At 32.3% G+C, this 20,286-nt stretch overlaps 5 protein-coding genes across 5 annotated transcripts; 3 read left to right on the top strand and 2 right to left on the bottom strand.

Annotated features, from left to right (window-relative positions):
- Positions 1-721: 721 nt before the first annotated feature.
- Positions 722-8,134, top strand: LOC128965784 (multidrug resistance-associated protein 1-like). Its single transcript, XM_054312554.1, has 16 exons — positions 722-829; positions 2,436-2,750; positions 2,803-3,575; positions 3,670-4,453; positions 4,519-4,808; positions 4,887-5,092; positions 5,174-5,254; positions 5,315-5,842; positions 5,925-6,141; positions 6,331-6,386; positions 6,456-6,514; positions 6,587-6,698; positions 6,765-7,032; positions 7,098-7,293; positions 7,363-7,900; positions 7,958-8,134. Exons 1-16 carry the CDS (start codon positions 788-790, stop codon positions 8,050-8,052), a joined length of 4,560 nt encoding a protein of 1,519 aa, XP_054168529.1. The 5' UTR covers positions 722-787; the 3' UTR covers positions 8,053-8,134.
- Positions 8,126-10,041, bottom strand: LOC128965786 (rRNA 2'-O-methyltransferase fibrillarin-like). Its single transcript, XM_054312555.1, has 6 exons — positions 9,863-10,041; positions 9,411-9,786; positions 8,860-9,359; positions 8,600-8,799; positions 8,393-8,538; positions 8,126-8,319 (listed from the first exon to the last, which is right to left on the bottom strand). Exons 1-6 carry the CDS (start codon positions 9,873-9,875, stop codon positions 8,298-8,300), a joined length of 1,257 nt encoding a protein of 418 aa, XP_054168530.1. The 5' UTR covers positions 9,876-10,041; the 3' UTR covers positions 8,126-8,297.
- Positions 10,042-10,128: 87 nt separating this feature from the next.
- LOC128965787 (partner of xrn-2 protein 1-like) lies at positions 10,129-10,767 on the top strand. Its single transcript, XM_054312556.1, has 3 exons — positions 10,129-10,196; positions 10,276-10,591; positions 10,657-10,767. Exons 2-3 carry the CDS (start codon positions 10,359-10,361, stop codon positions 10,736-10,738), a joined length of 315 nt encoding a protein of 104 aa, XP_054168531.1. The 5' UTR covers positions 10,129-10,196; positions 10,276-10,358; the 3' UTR covers positions 10,739-10,767.
- A 441-nt stretch (positions 10,768-11,208) lies between these two features.
- Positions 11,209-14,111, bottom strand: LOC128965950 (cytosol aminopeptidase-like). Its single transcript, XM_054312739.1, has 6 exons — positions 13,742-14,111; positions 13,529-13,650; positions 12,960-13,445; positions 12,800-12,905; positions 11,990-12,182; positions 11,209-11,896 (listed from the first exon to the last, which is right to left on the bottom strand). Exons 1-6 carry the CDS (start codon positions 13,934-13,936, stop codon positions 11,322-11,324), a joined length of 1,677 nt encoding a protein of 558 aa, XP_054168714.1. The 5' UTR covers positions 13,937-14,111; the 3' UTR covers positions 11,209-11,321.
- A 1,087-nt stretch (positions 14,112-15,198) lies between these two features.
- Positions 15,199-16,986, top strand: LOC128965951 (E3 ubiquitin-protein ligase ARIH1-like). Its single transcript, XM_054312740.1, has 3 exons — positions 15,199-16,174; positions 16,251-16,600; positions 16,664-16,986. Exons 1-3 carry the CDS (start codon positions 15,258-15,260, stop codon positions 16,927-16,929), a joined length of 1,533 nt encoding a protein of 510 aa, XP_054168715.1. The 5' UTR covers positions 15,199-15,257; the 3' UTR covers positions 16,930-16,986.
- Positions 16,987-20,286: the final 3,300 nt, after the last annotated feature.

Raw genomic sequence — 20,286 nt, forward strand, 5'->3', positions numbered from 1 at the left:
AGTATTGTAGTATTGGTCACAAACTCACTGCAAATATATCTATGAATTGGTAACCAGTTTTGGTGTTAATGTTGTGCACTAAAAGAGTGCTCTTTCAGTACATTTTAGTGCAAAATGCAATACATTGTATGTTTTAATATTAAATAATATTGTATGTAATAATGCATTTCAACAGTATTTCATAAAACACTTACAACATGTATTGCATCACTGGTCGGTCCTTTCAAGGGCTGGCAGTTTTATACATTTGTATGAAAACTAAATATCAGTGCCTATGAGTGCGCATACATTGCCGCAGACGCACCACTACTACAGGGATGGTATGGTTGCCAATGCATTGTCTCATTGAATAAAGTAATATAATATCGATTTTTTGGAAAATGTTGAAAATAAATAAATGATAATTTATATATAATATCATATTTTAAATAATTTTTTAGTCAATTTTTAAATTTGCTATCATTTTGAATATACCGTACAGTAATTATTTGTGATAATCAATAGAAATTTTATATTAAATTTTTGTATTAAATATAATAATTAAATTATAGCTATTTTTGACAGTATTGGTGAACATTATTATTGTTATCAATGATAATATAATATTAATAAATAGTCGCTTATTATTTAAAATTTTGTTTAAAAAATTGTTTTTCCGCTTATACTAGTAATTGCTTTCAAATTGTTATAAATAATAGTTTATATAAATCTTTTTAATAATAAAAATCAAAACAAATCATTTGTTAAAAGTCTTGCAAATAATTTGACGACTTTTTGATGACAATTAATGACTTCAAATATGGATCAGTTTTGTGGACAAACATTTTGGGTATTGATTTTGTCATTAAATTTTATAATATTTAACTTTTAAAACATATTTAATTTATTTATATTTTAATGTATCATATTTTACTATTAATATAATAAATGTTGAATTGTCTTAACTTTCATATCATATGTTTTTGATGATATTATTCACTGATATGATAATAACTTAATGTTTATTTTGACAGTTATTTTTAGGATTATTATAATGAGATTCACTTGAATTTATTTTTAGTATTAAATTTATTTGAAATACTGTAATTGTATTTTCAATTAGGCGTTGTTCACATATTACGTTCGCACTTGAGGGGAGGGGGGTCGGCCAAAGCGAACTTTTGCGAACGAGGGGGAGGGGGGGTAAAGCCTATAAGAACGTTCGCATTTAAATAATGAATGAATTTAAGGGATTAATTTTGAGTAAACTTAATCCCTTGATAAACGGTTTAATAACTAATTTTGAATAAATATATGACTTTTGAATAATATTAATTTATTTTATTATTTGATTATTTTAAAAGTGAAAATAATTTTATAAAATATCTATTTAAATGGTGGGGGGGTTAAGGACATGCGAACGTAATTTTTAAATATCATTACATGCGAACAATTGCGAACATAGGGGGGGAGGGGGTCTAGATTTTTTAAAAACTGCGAACGTAATATGTGAACAACGCCTTATTTGTTTTACCAAACATTATAAATAATATATTAATCTAATATAAATGTCATTTAATAGATAGAGATTTGCAATTTAATATTTTTTTTTTATTTTTTAAGTTATTTTGTTTTAAATGTTAATTAATTAAATCAATATTTAAAATTAATTATAATTTAAATACAAATTTAAAGATAAATAGGATATGATAAATAAATACTGTATTAAATATATAAAATATCTCCTACTAATAAGTTATAAATTCAAATACAGTCATTAATTAATTATGATTACATTAAATAATTTTGTAATTGATTATAAATATTAATAAATAATTTTTTAAGTACTTATAAATGAATTAATTAAATTTTATAATAATTATAACTTTATGAATACTTATTTGTTTGATAAGTCATTCACTTGAAAACTACAGTACATGAAGTGTCTTATGGTTTCAAACACTGATTTATATTAATTAAGACATAACTGTATATACAATGCTATAAACCATACGGGAAATAGAAGTTTGTTTTAGATTTAACTTAATTATCATATAATTTTGACATATAGTTAAAGGATATATTGTATATTATGTTTAGCAACAATAATTTATAAAGACTATTATCACATTTCAAAAATAATATAAATTATTTAATACATTATATTTCAAAAATAAATAAAACAATTACTTTACTTATTAAGACAATAAGTAAGTAATTTACATGAAATATTATAAATTAATTAAATTATAAAATTTTAACTTATAAATGACATGAAAATAGTATAAAGTAATTTTAAAATAATATTTTAATACAATATAAATAATTAAAATAAAAATCGACAATATATTAATGGTGTGTATGTTTATATTAGTAAATAATTTATTATATAAAATAATAATTAAAATAAGATTGTTATTATAATTTAAACAATGAATTACTATTATATGAATTAGGACTCAAATAAGACTTGGCATACGAATAGCCCGGAGCTCACAGAATGCTTCAATAAAACACTTTCCGTTTGGATTCCGTTTATATTTTTACTAATATTCTGTCCAATACTCATCCGAGTGCTCATCAAAAGTAGTCAAACAATTACTTGGAATTATTATAATATAATTCGGCAAATAGTGGCCACTGTTTCGGTAATTATAGCAATTGCCGAATGTGTGGCTGTTGTGGTCAAACACTATGACGACAATCCCGACAACGAMACGATTGCTTTCGCACCCGATGTTATCGCAACAGTTGTCCGTTTTATATTAACAGTAAGTTTAGATAATATTATAAAACATAAATCTAACACTTATTTAAAAACAGGTAGTTTTGTTTGTTTTACTTTGGGCTCAAGTAAAAGGCGGTATCCATACAAGTGGTGTCATTTGGTTTTACTTATTTTTGTCGGTCTTATGTAACGCACCGACACTTTACGGCCACTTTCAATGGCATCAAACGCCACTCTATGAAAAGATATTGTTTTGTACTCAATATTCACTAACAGTTATTTTATTTTTCATCTACTGTTTTGCCGATAAATTGCCACAAAATTATATTAAAATCAGTGGTGAAACTAATGAAATTAATAATCATATCATCAATGAAGACACGGCTGAGGAGTGTCCCAAAGATAGCGCTTCATTTCTTTCGCGACTAATCTTCTCGTGGTTTACATCATTGGCAATACAGGGCTGGAAAAGTCCGCTCACAGTCGAGAACTTATGGCAGATAAGACACGGAGACAAAAGTATTAATATTTTTTCAATATTTAACAAAAATTGGCTTTTATTTGAATCAAAATTTAAACGACAATCAAGTGATGTTAATACTGATAATCAATTGCCATCGAAACAGTTTAAAGTGATTGAAGAAACTAATGGTATTAAAAGAACTGAATCACAAAACAATTATGAAATGTTAAACAAATCAATGAATAGTGACGAAACCAAATACCAACCCATCGCTGATGAAAAACAGAAACTCAGTGTCGGTATTCTGCAGACAATTATTAAAACCTTTTGGTTTTACTTTATTGCCGGATCTTTCTTTAAGCTTATCAATGATATGTTGACTTTTGTTAGTCCACAGCTTATGAGGTAATTATAAAAAGTTATATTATTTATCAAATCAAAAACATTGAATATTATTATTGAAAATTATATTTAATTTTTTATATATCTATTTATTCAGTATATTAATGTCATATATAAGTAATAAAAATGAAGAAGTATGGCACGGATACCTGTACGCCGTTTTACTTTTCTTGACCACAATGTTTCAGGTCTTATCATTGAACTATTATTTCAACCGAATGATGGTTATTGGTATGAGAATTAGGACCTGTTTGGTGGCAGCTATTTATAGAAAGTCATTGCGATTATCAAATACCGCTAAGACTGAATCAACTACTGGAGAGATAGTAAATCTGATGGCAGTTGACGCGCAAAGATTCATAGAAATTGCACAATTCATTAATTTGATTTGGTCCGCACCTCTTCAGATTGTTTTAGCTGTTTATTTCTTATGGCAAGAATTAGGTATTTCAGTATTAGGAGGATTGGCTGTCATGGCATTTATGGTACCTATTAATGGATATTTAACTAAAGTTACTAAAAAGTTACAAATTAAACAAATGAAGTTAAAAGATGAAAGAGTCAAAGCTATGAATGAGATATTAAGTGGTATTAAAGTACTTAAACTTTATGGTTGGGAACAGGCGTTTATGGACGACATACTGAAGATTAGAAACAAAGAATTAAAAAATATGCGAACAATTAATTATATCGGATGTGTTTTGGCCTGTCTTTGGATGTGCGCCCCTTTCTTCGTGTCTTTTATAACGTTTGCTATTTATGTATTGATGAGTCCCGACAATGAACTGACCGCTCAAAAAGCATTTGTATCGCTCGCACTCTTTAATATATTGAGATTTCCGTTATCAATGTTACCATATTTGATTACAAGTATAATAATGGTATAATTTTAAGAAATTATTTTTTTAATACTACAGTATATTAATCAAATTGTAATATTTTATAGACTAGTGTATCAGTAAAGCGTTTGAATAAGTTTTTAAACGCACCCGAACTCAGTGGTTACGTTCAGCGGGAGTTTAATAACAATAATGCAGTTGAAGTCAATAACGGATCATTTAGTTGGAAGAAAGCAATCAATGAATCCGATGACTGCCAGACAATACTTCACGGACTTAACATTGAAATCAAGAAGAATTCATTTGTGGCAATAGTTGGTTCTGTCGGCTCCGGTAAGAGTTCATTATTAAGTGCACTGTTGGGTGATATGGAAATACAAGACGGATCAGTAAACATGTAATTATTATTGTATTTCTTATATTAATTGAATAAATTAAAAAATATTAATTGTTTAATATTAAAACATGTCTATAGCTGTTCCTCACAGAAAATAGCATACGTTCCACAACAGGCTTGGATTCAAAACTCTAGTCTTAAAAATAACATAATTTTTAGCAATAGATACGATGAAAAGAGATATAAACAAGTGATTGATGTCTGTGCTCTCAAGACTGATCTGGATATCCTTCCGGGAGGGGATGAGACTGAGATCGGAGAGAAAGGCATTAACTTAAGCGGAGGTTTGTTTCAAATGAAGCAAAAAATATCATTAACTTATTAAATCAATTGTTGTTATTATATAATTTATTTATACATTTTAGGACAAAAACAACGTGTAAGTCTAGCTCGCGCGTGCTTTACCGACTCAAATCTGTATCTATTAGACGACCCATTGTCTGCTGGTTAGTCAAACAAGTTATCAATAATATGTTATATAATAATACTTATTTTTTAATGATTAGTCGATTCACACGTCGGTAGATATATATTTGAAGAAGTATTGGATTCAAAAACTGGATTTTTGAAAGACAAGACAAGAATTTTAGTGACAAATAGTTTGACATTTCTTCCGTCGACAGATAAGATAATAGTATTAAAAGACGGAGCCGTCAGTGAAACTGGAACTTTCGATGAACTCATAAAAAATAATGGATTCTTTGCTGATCTTATTAAACAATATTCAGCCAATAGTTTAAACAAAGAGGAAGAAGTTGAAAATCAAACAAAGAAAACAAAGTCGGGAACAATTAAAGAGACTAACAATGAAAAGGCAAAGTTAGTTGAAGTGGAAAGGGCTGAAACTGGAAGAGTCAAGTATTCGGTGTACTTTCGATACTTTAAGGCCATCACATGGTTTTGGTGTATCAATGTTGTGGTCAACTTTGCTCTTCAACAGGCGGCCACTGCGGCTCAAAGTATTTGGCTTTCAAAATGGTCGGCGACTACTGAATCTGAAAAACATGAGACTTCATTTTATCTAATGTTTTATGGTTTGTTATTTTTTAAATATCTTTTTAAATGTGTTTTTTATATCTATTAAATATCATACATTATAAACTTTATTTTTCATAGGATTGTTGGGTTTATTACAAATTATTTTTGTAACAATTGGTTGGTTTGCATTAACTAAAGGCACTATAATAGCGGCCAAATTTTTGCACTCAAAAATGTTGGAACAGATAATGCATTCACCGATGAGTTTCTTTGATACCACACCTTTGGGTCGGATATTAAACCGATTTAGCAAAGATGTCGACATTTGTGATCAAACACTTTCTGGGACTATCAGGTAATTGACGATTGATTTGTTTTACTCTTTATTTTAAATAATTATCAATAGTTTTTAGCATACAATCATACAGTTGCCATAATTTATTTTATCTTATTTTTTATTATACACTAATTTAATATAACTATAACTAAAATAAATAAAAATTAATAAGCACAATAAATTATTTAATTAAATATTTTTATATAGGTTTTGTCTCACCTGTGCTTTTTCATCAATTGCCACAATCGTTATAATATCTATGAGTACTACAATTATTTTGTTATTTTTGAGTTTAAATATATTAATATATTATTATTTTAAACTATAATTAGAGATACCTATATTTTTGGTTATAATACTGCCAATTGCTATTATCTTCTATTTTATCCAGGTTTGTAAATAATAATAATAATAACAAAATATAGTTTTTTTTAATAAAATATTTATATTATAATACATTTAGAAATTTTATATAACAACATCTCGTCAATTAAAACGTTTGGAATCTATTACCAAATCTCCAATTTATTCCCATTTCAGTGAAACATTGACCGGTGTTACCACTATAAGAGCCTGTATTATAATAAATGTTTTAATGTAATGATTATTTTTTGACTGTTTTTTAAAATATTTATAATTAGACGGTGTGAACGAACAATTTATTAAAGAATCAGATAATGGACTCGATTTAAACAATAGATGTTATTTTCCTAACGTTGTGGCCAATCGATGGCTATCTATACGTCTAGAAATGGTCGCAAATTTTATTATATTCTTCTCAGCGCTATTTGCAGTCATTTATAGGGAAGAGTTGGATGCGAGTGAAGTCGGACTTATTATAACATATGCTTTGAGTACGACTCAGAATTTGAATTGGTTGGTCCGCTGCTTCTCCGACTTGGAAACTAAGTATAGTTTTACTTATAATATTTCTATTAGAATTACAGTAACTTTATTTAATGACAATTTTTTAGCATTGTTGGTGTGGAGCGCATCTTAGAGTATACTGACTTAAAGACTGAGGCCGAGTGGTATATAGAAGACACAGCGCCTCAAAGTGGTTGGCCTATTGATGGCAATATTGATTTCGATAACTATTCCACCAAATATAGGGAAGGACTTGATTTAGTTATCAAACAAATCAGTATTAAAATCAATTCTGGAGAAAGGGTAACAAGATTTTCAACAAAAATTTAATTTACTATAGAATTACAATATATTTWTCAAATAAAAAAAAAGATAGGAATAGTTGGTCGAACAGGTGCTGGAAAGTCATCTTTAACTTTAGCTCTCTTTCGACTAATTGAAGCCACAGAAGGCAACATAACAATTGATGGCATCAAYATCAGTGACATTGGTTTACATCAATTGCGATCACGACTGACAATTATACCACAAGATCCAGTACTCTTCAGTGGAACTATTCGTCAAAATTTAGATCCTTTTAATACATATACCGATGAAGACATTTGGAAAGCATTAGAGTTATCRCATCTCAAAACATTTGTTTCAACACTTGAATCCACTTTAGAGTACAAAGTATCTGAAGGCGGAGAAAACTTGAGTGTCGGTCAAAGACAACTCATATGTTTGGCACGAGCTTTGCTAAGACATACCAAAGTACTCATCTTAGATGAAGCCACCGCTGCTGTCGATCTCGAAACTGATTCATTGATTCAACAAACTATAAGAAAAGCTTTCGCCGACTGTACTGTACTGACAATAGCTCATCGATTGCATACAATATTAGACTCGACTCGAGTTCTTGTATTGAATGGTAAGACAATGACATTATAGATGAACTTATATTTAATATAACTTTTGTATCCAATAGAGGGACGAATCGCTGAATTTGATTCACCCGACAACCTGTTGGCCGACGAAAACTCAGTATTTTATTCACTGGCAAAGGACGCCGGAATCAAATGATATTGATTTACATAAAACATTAACTACTTATTATAAATGTATTTTAAAAACTAATCTTAAATTTTAGTATTAAAATTGTGATTTCGGATAATTTTTATTTTCAAAATACATAATAAAAATATTTTTTATCAATAAAATAATTCATATGTCGTCGTTAAGAAAATCCATTGTCATAATTACTTTAAATTAATGGGACATATGATGGTTGGGTAGATATGAGTGATAATATAAACTTAAACTTTAACCTATTCTTTCTTGACATCGGACCTAAAGCACAGATCAAATTTAAACAATTAATCTTTTATAGCAATTCACACGTAATGACTAAATCAATACATACCTATAGATACCAACAACGACAGCGTGATCTCTTTCATAGGGYTCAAGAGTCACCTGTTCTAAGGGTTTAACTTTTTCTAATTTTAATTTATTCACTTCCTGTGCAAACACTGCTTCTGCCGGAGCCGTAGAGTCAATACAATTGGCCTGAATTTGCAAATAATTACATTATATAATACATCATTATTTAATATTTTATAATAAATACCTTAATTGAAATGACAACGTGACCACCAATTTTGAGGAAGTGCTGAGCATTAAGCAAAACAATGCGGGCCTGATCTGGTTGGGCCACATCGGCAAATATCGTATCAACCATTGACAATACCATACGATACTTGTGTGGATGTCTGGCGTCTTCAATGATCGGAACTATATTACTACGCTTTTGAGCTACACCTAAGAGGTCTACAAATCCAAACAAATGTTATAATAACTAAAATCATAATATCATTAAAAAGTGCTGACCTCGACCCGATCGGTGTGAAAATTCAACAGCATATACACGTCCTTCAGGACCTACAATATCGGACACATGTGAGACAGTAGTTCCAGAGGCGGCGCCCAAATACAAAACTTTAGACCCGGGAGCGATATGTATGTTCTCCACCCCTCCCAATATAGCGGCGCCCAGTTTTGATCGGAAAGGATTCCACACGCGATACTCAATTTTTCCGTTTTCATCATCAATAGACACTCTTTTTTCTCCGTATACCGAATCTCCGGGAACCATATTTTTGGTCACCAAAGCATCTTCTTTACCTCTCGCTATGAACACACCATCAAGACGTTGATGTGGTTCAACCATAACCTTTTTACCGCCTCTAAAACCAGCCCCTCCTCCTCTACCACCTCTACCTCCGCCTCGTCCACCTCCGCGACCACCTCTGGGAGTTCCACCTCTACCTCCTCCTCGGCCACCACGACCTCCGCGGTCACCACCACCACGGCCACCACCTCTGCCACCACTAATCAAATCATTTATTAATTTTAAATCACTTAATTTAAAGAAAACTTACCGAAAACCTCCGCGTCCTCCACCTTGGCTTGAATTCGGACATTCTCGTGAAAAATGTCCGTCTTGTCCACACTTGAAACAACCGCCGCCACCTCCTCCTCCACCGCCGCCTCCTTGACTGGCATTAGGACACTCGCGTGAAAAGTGACCGCTTTGTCCACATTTGAAACAACTATTATCTCCACCACTGCCGCCTCCACGTCCACCACCTCCTTGGCTGGCGTTAGGACACTCACGTGAAAAATGTCCGCTTTGYCCACATTTGAAACAACTATTATCACCTCCTCCTCCTCCGCCACCTCCACGGCCTCCAAAGCCACCACGACCTCCTCGGCCACCGCCGCCACCTCTAAACCCTCCACCGCGAGGACTGAAACCTAATATATAACCAAAAAATTATAATAAATCGTTTGAAACATTACTTTAAATGCTTATCATATCGTTAGTAAAGACCTGGTCTTCCCATTTATGACACGATTGATGGCAATTAAAATATGATATTAAAGACAAATACGAATTGTCTTAAATAGTGGTCACAAGTATTAAAAGATGTGTTCAGTTAACGTGAAATAAATATTAAAAATAAATGCTTTAATAAACACGTGTTTTGTTTAAAACACTATTTGAATGCAACGCTGCCTTCAATACAACAGTTAATGTGTTTTGTTGTGACTATAGATAGCGTTATTCACTGAATATGACTAATATATAGGGATATTATAGCCGGCATTGCATTGCTTTGAATGCTATAAATACATGTTTTTGTATTAATAATACAATATTACCGGTAATTATAAAGCATTAGTTTTTATGACAAATTAATAATCATTTTTGTTAATATCATTCATTTGATTTTCTTCTTAAAGTCATCGATAACTTGGATCAACTAATATACAGATAGTTTTTAGTTATTTATAATCAAACGGGATATTACTTGTCAATTGAGATAATGAGTGAAAACAGTGCTGTTGTGGCCAAAGATGAGATAACGGTCGCATCCGAAGGCAATTACAATCAGGACTTAACTGATGAAGAAGTGGATCGACTTCGCAAGTCATGGGAGATAACCGACCATTGGTTGCTTAGAAGAGACTTTATTTGGACGCATCGACATCGGTATCCAATGGACAGACTGTTATGTTTGGCGCAAACCTTTGTCAATGTGACAATTCTCGGCAATGAGTTGGTGGTCACATACCTGTCCACTAATTATTGATTATTTCATGTGTTTTTTGTTTGTTTTTCAGATATGATTCAAATATAATGAAACAAATTGACGAATTGGCCAAAGATGTCAAAAGTTATCAACAGTTTAGCCGAAAAAAGTGATATTTTGCTTATAATGTACTTTAATTTTATTACAATTTTTTTTAGTTTAAGACTTGATTTAATATTTTAAACATTTCATACCATTTTAAAAATATATTTCTTAATATCTATTATTATTTACTCATTTAGCATATAATTGTAAATTATATATCATATTAAACTGTGATAATTTGTAATATAATACACTAAAAATAAATAAAATTGAAAAATGAATAACAAATTTTTAAAGACATTGAAATTGTAGTCAACAAAGACTTGTCTCATGAGAGATGTCTTATAATTTGTTATCTCAGGTAATGTTAAGTTAGATTTGAGTAGGTTTTAGGTATTTCCTGACTTAAATTTTTATCAATTCATGATTTTTAAGGCATTTGATATTATGAAAATAAATATTTAAATTAAATTAATAAAAATTCAATTTTATTTAGTCTATTTATACATTTTTTATATAAATGAAATATTTAATCCCTACACATAAAAAATATGTTTTTTTGTTCACATAAGAGAATATAAAAAAATTATAAAATGTACGGTAATTATAAAAAAACAAAATCAGTTCCTATTAATCAAATCTATTAATTAATTAATTTAACTCATTATCGAACAATGCTTTTGCAAAATAAACCAAAGTTCTCATCGGACGTCCAGACATACCTTTACCTAAATAAGAGACATCGTCTTTGTTATCCATAACACCAGCGATGTCTAAATGCATCCAATTTTGATTAGTGACAAACTCTTTAAGAAAGGCCGCCGCAACACAAGCCCCGCCCTGACCGGCACCACCTATATTGTTCAGGTCAGCAGTGGGACTGTCGGTAATCTGTTTGGTAAAGTGTGACAGTATAGGCATTCGCCAAACACGATCGCCAGTCTGGACGCCACACTTTTGTAACAGATTATAGTGTTTAGTAGACGTGGAAAAGACACCGACCATTGCAGCTCCCAGTGCCACTCTCATTGCACCAGTTAGAGTGGCAATATCTAGAATCAATTGCGGCTCAAAATTGTGTGCATAACATAAGGCATCGGCCAATACAAGCCTTCCCTCAGCATCGGTATTATCAATTTGAATACTTTTTCCATTCATAGCAAACACAACATCTCCCGGTTTTGTTGCCTTTCCACTCGGCATGTTCTCAGTTAATGGAGTCAAACCTATCAATTATACAATTATTAAAAATAAATTATTTTATCAACAAATTTAATCTACTGGTGTGTAGTAGTATTAGTTTAGTTTAGGATACTTACCAATTATATTGACTGATGCTTTAAGAGAAGCCAATGTATATATGGTACCAAAAACATTAGCAGCACCTCCCATATCGGCTCTCATTTTGTCCATATTCAGCGATGGCTTCAATGATATGCCGCCGCTATCGAAAGTAATACCTTTGCCCACAAATACTATTGGTTTAGTATTGGGAGCGTTATTGTAATGCATCTAAAAAAAATTTAAAATAACAAAAAATATGAAAATTTGTTATAAATATCAATAAAGGCTAGATATTAAATAGAGAGGGTAGGGGTGGAGGGCATAAGGAATAGAGCGGGGGTGGGTGGAGGAGATACGGCTGTCATCAAAAATATCTAAATAGAGAGATAAAAATGAACAACTATTTATTCAAATAAAACCTAACTTAACCCGCGCACCACAAACTTGATCTAACAATACAATTCAATATTTATGGATAGCTAGCCTACCGGTGCACTATATCTCATACCATACAGCTAGATTGTCTTATAGAAAAGTTGCCTAACTGTTCCCCTAACCTACCGGTGCTAAATAATTATTTAAAATTTTTTATTGAAAAAACATTTCTTTAAGTAGTTTTATATTAGACGGCTAACCTAACAATATAATAATTAAACAATTCTTTTAGAAATTTTTATAAATAAATGGGAAAATGTGTTAAACAAACAGACAGACAGAGATTAATATCTTAAATATTTATTTTAATAAATTCCTATTAATTAATTATTTAATAGTTAATAGATTTATCCGACTTTAAACCCACCCAATACCCCACCCCCAACTAGACAAAAAACAACAACAAATACCTCAAGAAATATTGGTGGTTCATCTGAACCATTGGCTACACTTAAAAAAGATGCCATTTTCTGGCTTTCAGCCCAAACCCTATCTCTGATATGAACTTTAACACCTCTAAAAAAATAATTATAAATTAGTAATTTAAGGTAACATTTGCGGTAATATTACAATTTGCTTAATTCTTCGACAGCAATATTGCCGAATCTGGTCGGAGTCATTAGATTTGCTGGCGTTTCCATTAGTCTTCGTGTAATGTTTTGTCCGTTGGCCAGAGTTTGGCCATAACTCCACTTAAGTCCAGCTTCTGTGTTGTCGTCATTCGTGTAAACGTTTAAGTGATTTAAGTTAATAATTGGCTTTTTTAGTGATTCGCCTTTAAGTTCATCATAATTATAGAGAATCAGATGACTTCCTTCAGCTGCTGCTATACTGTCACCGCAATCGTCGACATCGATTTGATCAATAGATCCCAAGTCACGCAAAGTACGGATACCGACAGCAATGGCTGACCGGATATTTTCGCGATCTTCGTCTAACTGTTCAGAATCATTATAACCGGCATTGTTTGGTCCCAAACCAACCACAGCCACCACTGGATGTTTTGGACTTAAACCGTAAAAGACTCGACACTTGTTTTTTTTCAGTGGACCAATACTTAGCAGATATAACAACAAAAAAGTAAAAACAAAAAAATTAAAAGATTAGTCAAAAATAAAAAGACATATTATATGACTTACACATTGATGGCATCACTCAGTTTGCCATCAATTGTATCATCAAATTTGATGGCATTTTCTGTTAGCAAATATTTTTCTTTGTCGTCACTCTTTTCAAAACATCCTAAAAGAATAGCTATTTTCTGGAGAAAGAGAGAGAGAGAGAGAGAGAACCAAAAAATGTAAACCAATTTAAATAATGGATTTAATAATTAGTTAAACAACAAAACAAACCCCCATTTCTTGTGATGATATTTTGTTTGTCGACACAGATGTTGTAATTGAATTAATTAATAATTTTGATTTAATTGCAATCAATTGATTATTTCTTTTGTTTAATAATAACTTATGACTTGACTTGGATTTGAATCCCGAAACTAATGATCTAATAATATAATAATGTTTACTATTATAAAAACAAAATGTCATTTAAAACTAAATGATTTATTAATTAATTGATTATATTATAGACTTTATATATGATATCTCGTAAACATTTTTAATATCAATTTCAATGATTTTGCAATTTAATAGACAGTATTTGTTATTATTATTATTATTAAAATGAGAAACAATAAGACAACTGTTTTTAAATATACAGTATTTTTATAAAAGTGTAATATTATTGTACAATACATTCAATTTATGTATTGTATGTAGAGTTGGGGCAATTTCCAAGTTAGGAAAATCCCTTAATAAAATCACTACAATTTTCCCATAAAATATTTTATATTCCCTCCTTTCATAGTTACGATAAATAGTACCAAAACTCAAATATTTTGCATAGAATTTCATTGAAATATTTAAAAATACCTTTCGATATACATTTGTTTTTTAAAAAGTATAATAAAATTTATTTTAAGTGTTAAATAGATTGTCTGGTATTGTGTTTCACAATTTAAGTTTAATCGTTAACTGTTGGTCAGTGTTGACGTCATTTTGGCACTTAATTTCATGTATGCAACTGTTGACCATTGGCTTAGGCACCGGGATATTAATGTCGACACTAAAGTCATTGCTTGAAAATTGAAACTTTTGTCGTTTATCAGTGAAGTGACTTTTTTGGCTTTCGTAGAATTTCTTGACCACCAAATCAATTGTTGATGAGAGGGGTAGGGATGGGTAGGGAGGTGTGGGTGGATAGGGATGGGAAGGTATGGTGTGGGTGGATAGGGATGGGAAGGTATGGTGTGGGTGGATAGGGATGGGAAGGTATGGTGTGGGTGGATAGGGATGGGAAGGTATGGTGTGGGTGGATAGGGATGTGTGTCAAATAGAAAGTTTTTGTTTGACAAATATATTTATGTTATTATATAAATGTTTAATATTCAGTGGATGTCTATAATATTGATTTAATCTAATAGATTCTATGAATTAAAACTATGTATTTACCGGTTCCTTATAATCTAGAGTCTAGAGTCTAGACTTATTCCCATTTCTATATATCTATTATTATGTACTCATTTAGCATATAATTGTAAATTATATATCATATTAAACTGTGATAATTTGTAATATAATACACTTGAAATATAAAATTGAATAAAATTGAAAAATACATTATTTTAATTATTTTAATAATTTTAATACAGTATTAATTTGTAAAGTATTTATCGCGTGAAATAATTGACTTACTTTTTATTTAAACGGTTATTAAAATTTTATTACTTATTGTAATCATTGGTAGTATTATATCGTCTAATAATACTACAGTATATCTTAAGATTATAAAAGACTATTTCCATAAAAGATGACTGATTTGTCAGATGAATCATTTGATACAATAAGTGATTCAGATATAGATTTGGGTCTTATTAGCGATGATGTCAACCCTTCTTCCACTTCGAACCAGTCATTTGAATATCAAGTGCTTTCAGTCAAAGACGTCCAGAAACAGATGGAAGAGACCATTGAAAACATCAAACATGTAATCCAATTGTCTTCGGCTATCATTCGGACTCTACTCAAACATTTTCGATGGGATTCTCAAAAACTTTTAGAGCGAATATTTGATGGAAATGAAGAACAACTTTTCAAAGACGTTGGAATTGTAGTCAATAAAGACTTGTCTCATGAGAGTCATAACAAAAGACGACGAATGGACCAAAAAATGAGAATTTCTTGTGAAATCTGTTGTGATTTGGTTTCCAAGAATTAYTTATTTGGTCTGAATTGTGGTCACGACTATTGTAAAGAGTGTTGGAGGAAATACTTGACCACTAAGATTATGGCTGAGGGAGATGTAACTGCCATTACTTGTGCAGAAACTGAATGTAAAGTGATTGTTGATGACGAAGATGTTCTACAATTGATCAGTGATGACAACCTACTGAAGAGTAAATATCAAAGATTAACAATCAATTGCTACGTTGAGTCCAATGGATTGTTGCGTTGGTGTCCTAAACCTGATTGTCTGCATGTCTTTAGTGTTCATTTTCGAGAAGCACATCCCGTGACCTGTATTTGTGGCACTGAAATATGCTTTGCTTGCGGTCAGTCCAATCACGAACCCATTACTTGTGAACTGATCTACAGATGGAATAAAAAGTCCGCCGGAAATAATGCCGAAAAAATTGACGGCCGAACAGCCAATTGGATTATAACTAATACAAAGGAGTGCCCCAAATGTCGCACAAGTATTGAAAAGAACGGCGGATGTAACCACATGTCTGTTGACTTTATTTTTTATTTTAAGATATTTGCCGGTAATAATAATCTATAATTATTTATTTCATATATGTAGGACATGTCGGAGTCTTAAGTGTAAGTTTGAATTTTGTTGGGTATGTCTACAGTCGTGGGCCACTCATGGGACCAGTTATTACAATTGCAATCAATTTAATGATTCCAAAGCCAGAACCGTTAAAGAGAATCAAAGCGATCAAAGAAAGTCTTTGGAGAGATTCATGTTTTATTGGCAAAGATTTATGAATCACAAACAGAGTCTTAAGTTTGAGAGTGAGCTCATGGCTACAGTTAGGACACGAATGACTCAAATGCAGCATAACTTCAACAATGCTTGGGTTGAGGTCCAGTTCATGGAGAAAGCCGTTCACGCGCTTTGCAATTGCCGACAGACATTGATGTACACCTGTATGTTAAATGTCATTTCTATTACAAATTTACTTTATTTTATTACATTATATCAAATTTAAGATGTGTTTGCCTTTTATAATGAGAGGACACCGCAGATACAAATCTTTGAAATAAATCAAAGAGATCTTCAGTCATCTGTGGAAACATTATCCGAATTATTAGAAAGAGAAATTCCAAGCGATGACCGACAAGAAAACAAAGACATGAAACAATTGAAAGATCAAGTGATCCATTCAACTAATTATTGCAATAAAAGACGAAAAGCACTGATAGATCACATTATTGAAGGATATGAGAAGGATTGGTGGCTCTTCAGCTCCGACTAATAAAATCAAACAATTTTTGTTATCATTTGCTAACATTTGTTCATATATTTACATTACCGGTACTTCAAACACCATATTTAATACAATATTTGATTATTTGTTTGATTGTATTAATATGTTTAATCATTCACTTTGTATTGTTCATCAAACATATCATTATTTGATAAACTCTTAAATTTCTAATTATTTAAATTATATATATATTATAAAAATATTGTAATGAGTAGATTTTATCATTACTGTTATAACTATAATATATCCTAATTCTATACCGTTTCAATATTATTTTAATAGCATTGCCATTTATATCTGGAAAGTGTTGATTATTTAGATGTTTCATGAGAATTTTTTGGGGTGAGTTACTCGCTTCACTTTCCATGCAATGATTTCACGTAAACCACTGGAATGGCCGCCACTATTGGCACAGTACTCCTGTAGTGGTTTAGGTTGTCTTAATTGTACATTGGGCACAATATTAGCTTTTACTACACAATTATTAATACAATCTATGTCTGATTGATCGTAAATTAAGACATTACTACTTTGCGGACCAATTATATAAAAGGTATTATCTCTGGTCCTGAGATTATTCAATTCAATTTGACCTTTACTATCAAACGAAACACTATTCAATGTTAAGACAGACTCATTGTTTTGAGAGTTAAGACTCGAAGTCTGTACCACTCGGGTCTGGTCAGAAGCTCTGAGACCAGTAAAAACTATTTTACTAGTTTGGTCACTCACTACACGTGACACAACTATAGTATACTGAAGACAGGACGATACAGTGTTATCAGCATCCATACAATGGCTGGCTAGCCGCAACACTTGCGCTAAAAACAAACAAAAACCGACATTACTCAATGACAACAAATGTCTTGTCGCAATTATAAACTGGTAACTAAAACATAACGATTGACTAACTGGTCGGGCCCTACCAATAATTGCCAACGAGAGAAGCCTCAAAGCCTCCCTCTAACCAAAACATGCAACTCAATACCCAATCTACTAGTAAGACTGAGTCTAATGGTCAGTACCATCACTCGGTACTACCGTCGGTAAAACCGGCGTAGTCTATTCAAATACCCACTATAGGATAAGTAATGCTATACCCGTTGACCAACCCTGTGGCCAAACTATAAATCAGAGTCCTCTGACTCTGATGACATAACCATGGGATCGTCACAAGCAATCTCTGGGGGAATCTAACCCATCTATGTCTCTCCAGCCGTGCCTACCCGGCACTAAATAAAGGCGTTTAAACACTAGTTAAACCCTACCCGACACTCGTCGGTGAAATGTGATAACACCCGAAACCTTTGTTACGGTGACTATCACTGGACTACTAATCTGTACTGTATAACATTACAACAGACAACAAAATTACATTCAACTAACATACATAGACAAGGACTATATTAGACAAAATTGTATGTGTGGTGGCGTCAATGATAAGGCGCTCATTAACTACAGCAAGCGGTGTCGCGTACACAACCGCCGCCGCGACCGTCAACGAATGTATTGTCGGAGAGTCACCGATCACATAAATTAACATAAATCTATACAAACACATCATACACTCAAGTACGAAAAAGACAATACATGACCGAAAGATTGCCGACAGTATTACATACTTATCATAACATTTCTATTATTTCACATACTGTATTCAGTTTATTTGGTCAGACATGACTATGTCGTCTCCGGGGACAATTGACATCACCTTTAGGTTTTTGGCCGTGATATTGTAAGAACAGTGCATATGTAACAACAATAAACTATTAGGTGTCCAAATATTTATTTATACTGGGTCAGTCAATCCCGAAGGTGACTATAGACTCATAAAGTTAAGGCAAACCTTAACTATACTCTCGGATCACTATTGAGGAGCGTATGTGTACGGTCTTAAACTCAGTGTCCGTTATCGGCTATTAACACACAATCACGCGATCGGGAGACCGGAACCCTCTTGGGACCACTGGCCTGCCTAGTCAGTCGGTATCGAATAGTAACTATGCATTTCCCAACTAGGTTAGCGAAAGCACATATGTACTCGAGAAATCCACTGCTATGCATTCACACACACATTCACTCAAACAGCCGATAATTACAACAATCAACCAAACTAGTGCTATTGTCACGAAGACAGCAACTATTGGATCACCTAGTAAATTGTATTTTAAGGTCAGACTATTAGTGTTAAATAACACTGAGAACCGACAAAACTACAACTGTTTCACTAAAACGTAGGACTATTGCCGAAAAATCGGGCAGAGCCTTCGGCGGCCTGGTACAATCTCGGGGATGTCGGAGACTTCCATATGACACATATAGTAGTCTATACCAACAATAACTAAGTATAGGTCAAAGGAGGTAAGGGATGAGGACAGCATAGCCGTACAGATCTCTCGACACGACAGATCCGTTAGCATACTATCAAAGGTAAAGGAATGACGGCAGGACCGTACGAATCCCCCGACACGGCGGATCCGATGGCCAACCATCATAGGGTATGGTTAGGTAAGGTTACATAACTGGACCGGAACCCCCGACACGGCGGTTCCGTCCATTAGCTATATACGCGGGAAGGCTCGACAACATAACCGACCAGATCCCCCGACACGGCGGACCCGATGGCCAGTCATCTTACCTTAAGACTGTAGACAAGAAGGGACCTTTACGATACTGGAGCTCCCGACGCGGGAACCCACGGATTTAGGTCGCTTAGAAAAAAGTAGGAGACAATAAATGGTAAAAACTTACATTAAATCCAAAAGGTTTTTATTTAAAAAGACATCAAAGTGGTATACATCCAAGTATACGGACCATCAATGAGAAGGGGGTCGAACCAGAAGGGGAGAGAACTGATCTGCTAACGGCTCTTAGCAGTACTAGTCTATGCCAATGACTACCAGTATCTCAATGATTCTATCATTGAGGATACTTGGGGTTTTATAGTCTCGGTCGCATCAATATAAATTTTCAAGGGAGGTAAGGTATATACTAGTGATGCGTTGGAGCCAAAAAACACTACAATATAATACTATTTATGCTATGTTATGTAATGATTGATGTCTAAAATTGGTAATTCTGGCACCGGATAGGGGAAATTTTATATAGATTTATATTACAGTACGGGAAAGAAATTTGGATTTTTGGCACTATGTATGTAGATGTTATATGCAGTATATTATGTATTAATTTTAGGGTGCATCTAAAAAATTTATTTGTTAGTATATTTTGATATAGTATATATATATATATATATATATGTGTGTGTATTGTATTATAAATCTATTGTATGTCAATATTTTCTATAACATCACTCCCTTCTCCCTGTAGATTCGACTCGAATCT

Source organism: Oppia nitens, unplaced genomic scaffold (assembly GCF_028296485.1).
Source record: "Oppia nitens isolate AA-2021 unplaced genomic scaffold, nextdenovo-longstitch-racon4-pilon3 scaffold18_pilon_pilon_pilon, whole genome shotgun sequence".
NCBI classification, from domain to species: domain Eukaryota; kingdom Metazoa; phylum Arthropoda; class Arachnida; order Sarcoptiformes; family Oppiidae; genus Oppia; species Oppia nitens.

What these genes read in the sequence shown, in the direction of transcription:
- LOC128965787 (XM_054312556.1), top strand. Translation starts at nt 10,359, where the DNA reads ATGAGTGAAAACAGTGCTGTTGTGGCCAAAGATGAGATAACGGTCGCA. An exon ending in GTGACAATTCTCGGCAATGA is followed by an intron (nt 10,592 to 10,656) that starts GTTGGTGGTCAC and finishes TTTGTTTTTCAG; the next exon opens with ATATGATTCAAATATAATGA.
- LOC128965950 (XM_054312739.1), bottom strand. Translation starts at nt 13,936, where the DNA reads ATGACATTTTGTTTTTATAATAGTAAACATTATTATATTATTAGATCA. An exon ending in CTGAGTGATGCCATCAATGT is followed by an intron (nt 13,446 to 13,528) that starts GTAAGTCATATA and finishes ATATCTGCTAAG; the next exon opens with TATTGGTCCACTGAAAAAAA. An exon ending in GTCGAAGAATTAAGCAAATT is followed by an intron (nt 12,906 to 12,959) that starts GTAATATTACCG and finishes TTATTTTTTTAG; the next exon opens with AGGTGTTAAAGTTCATATCA.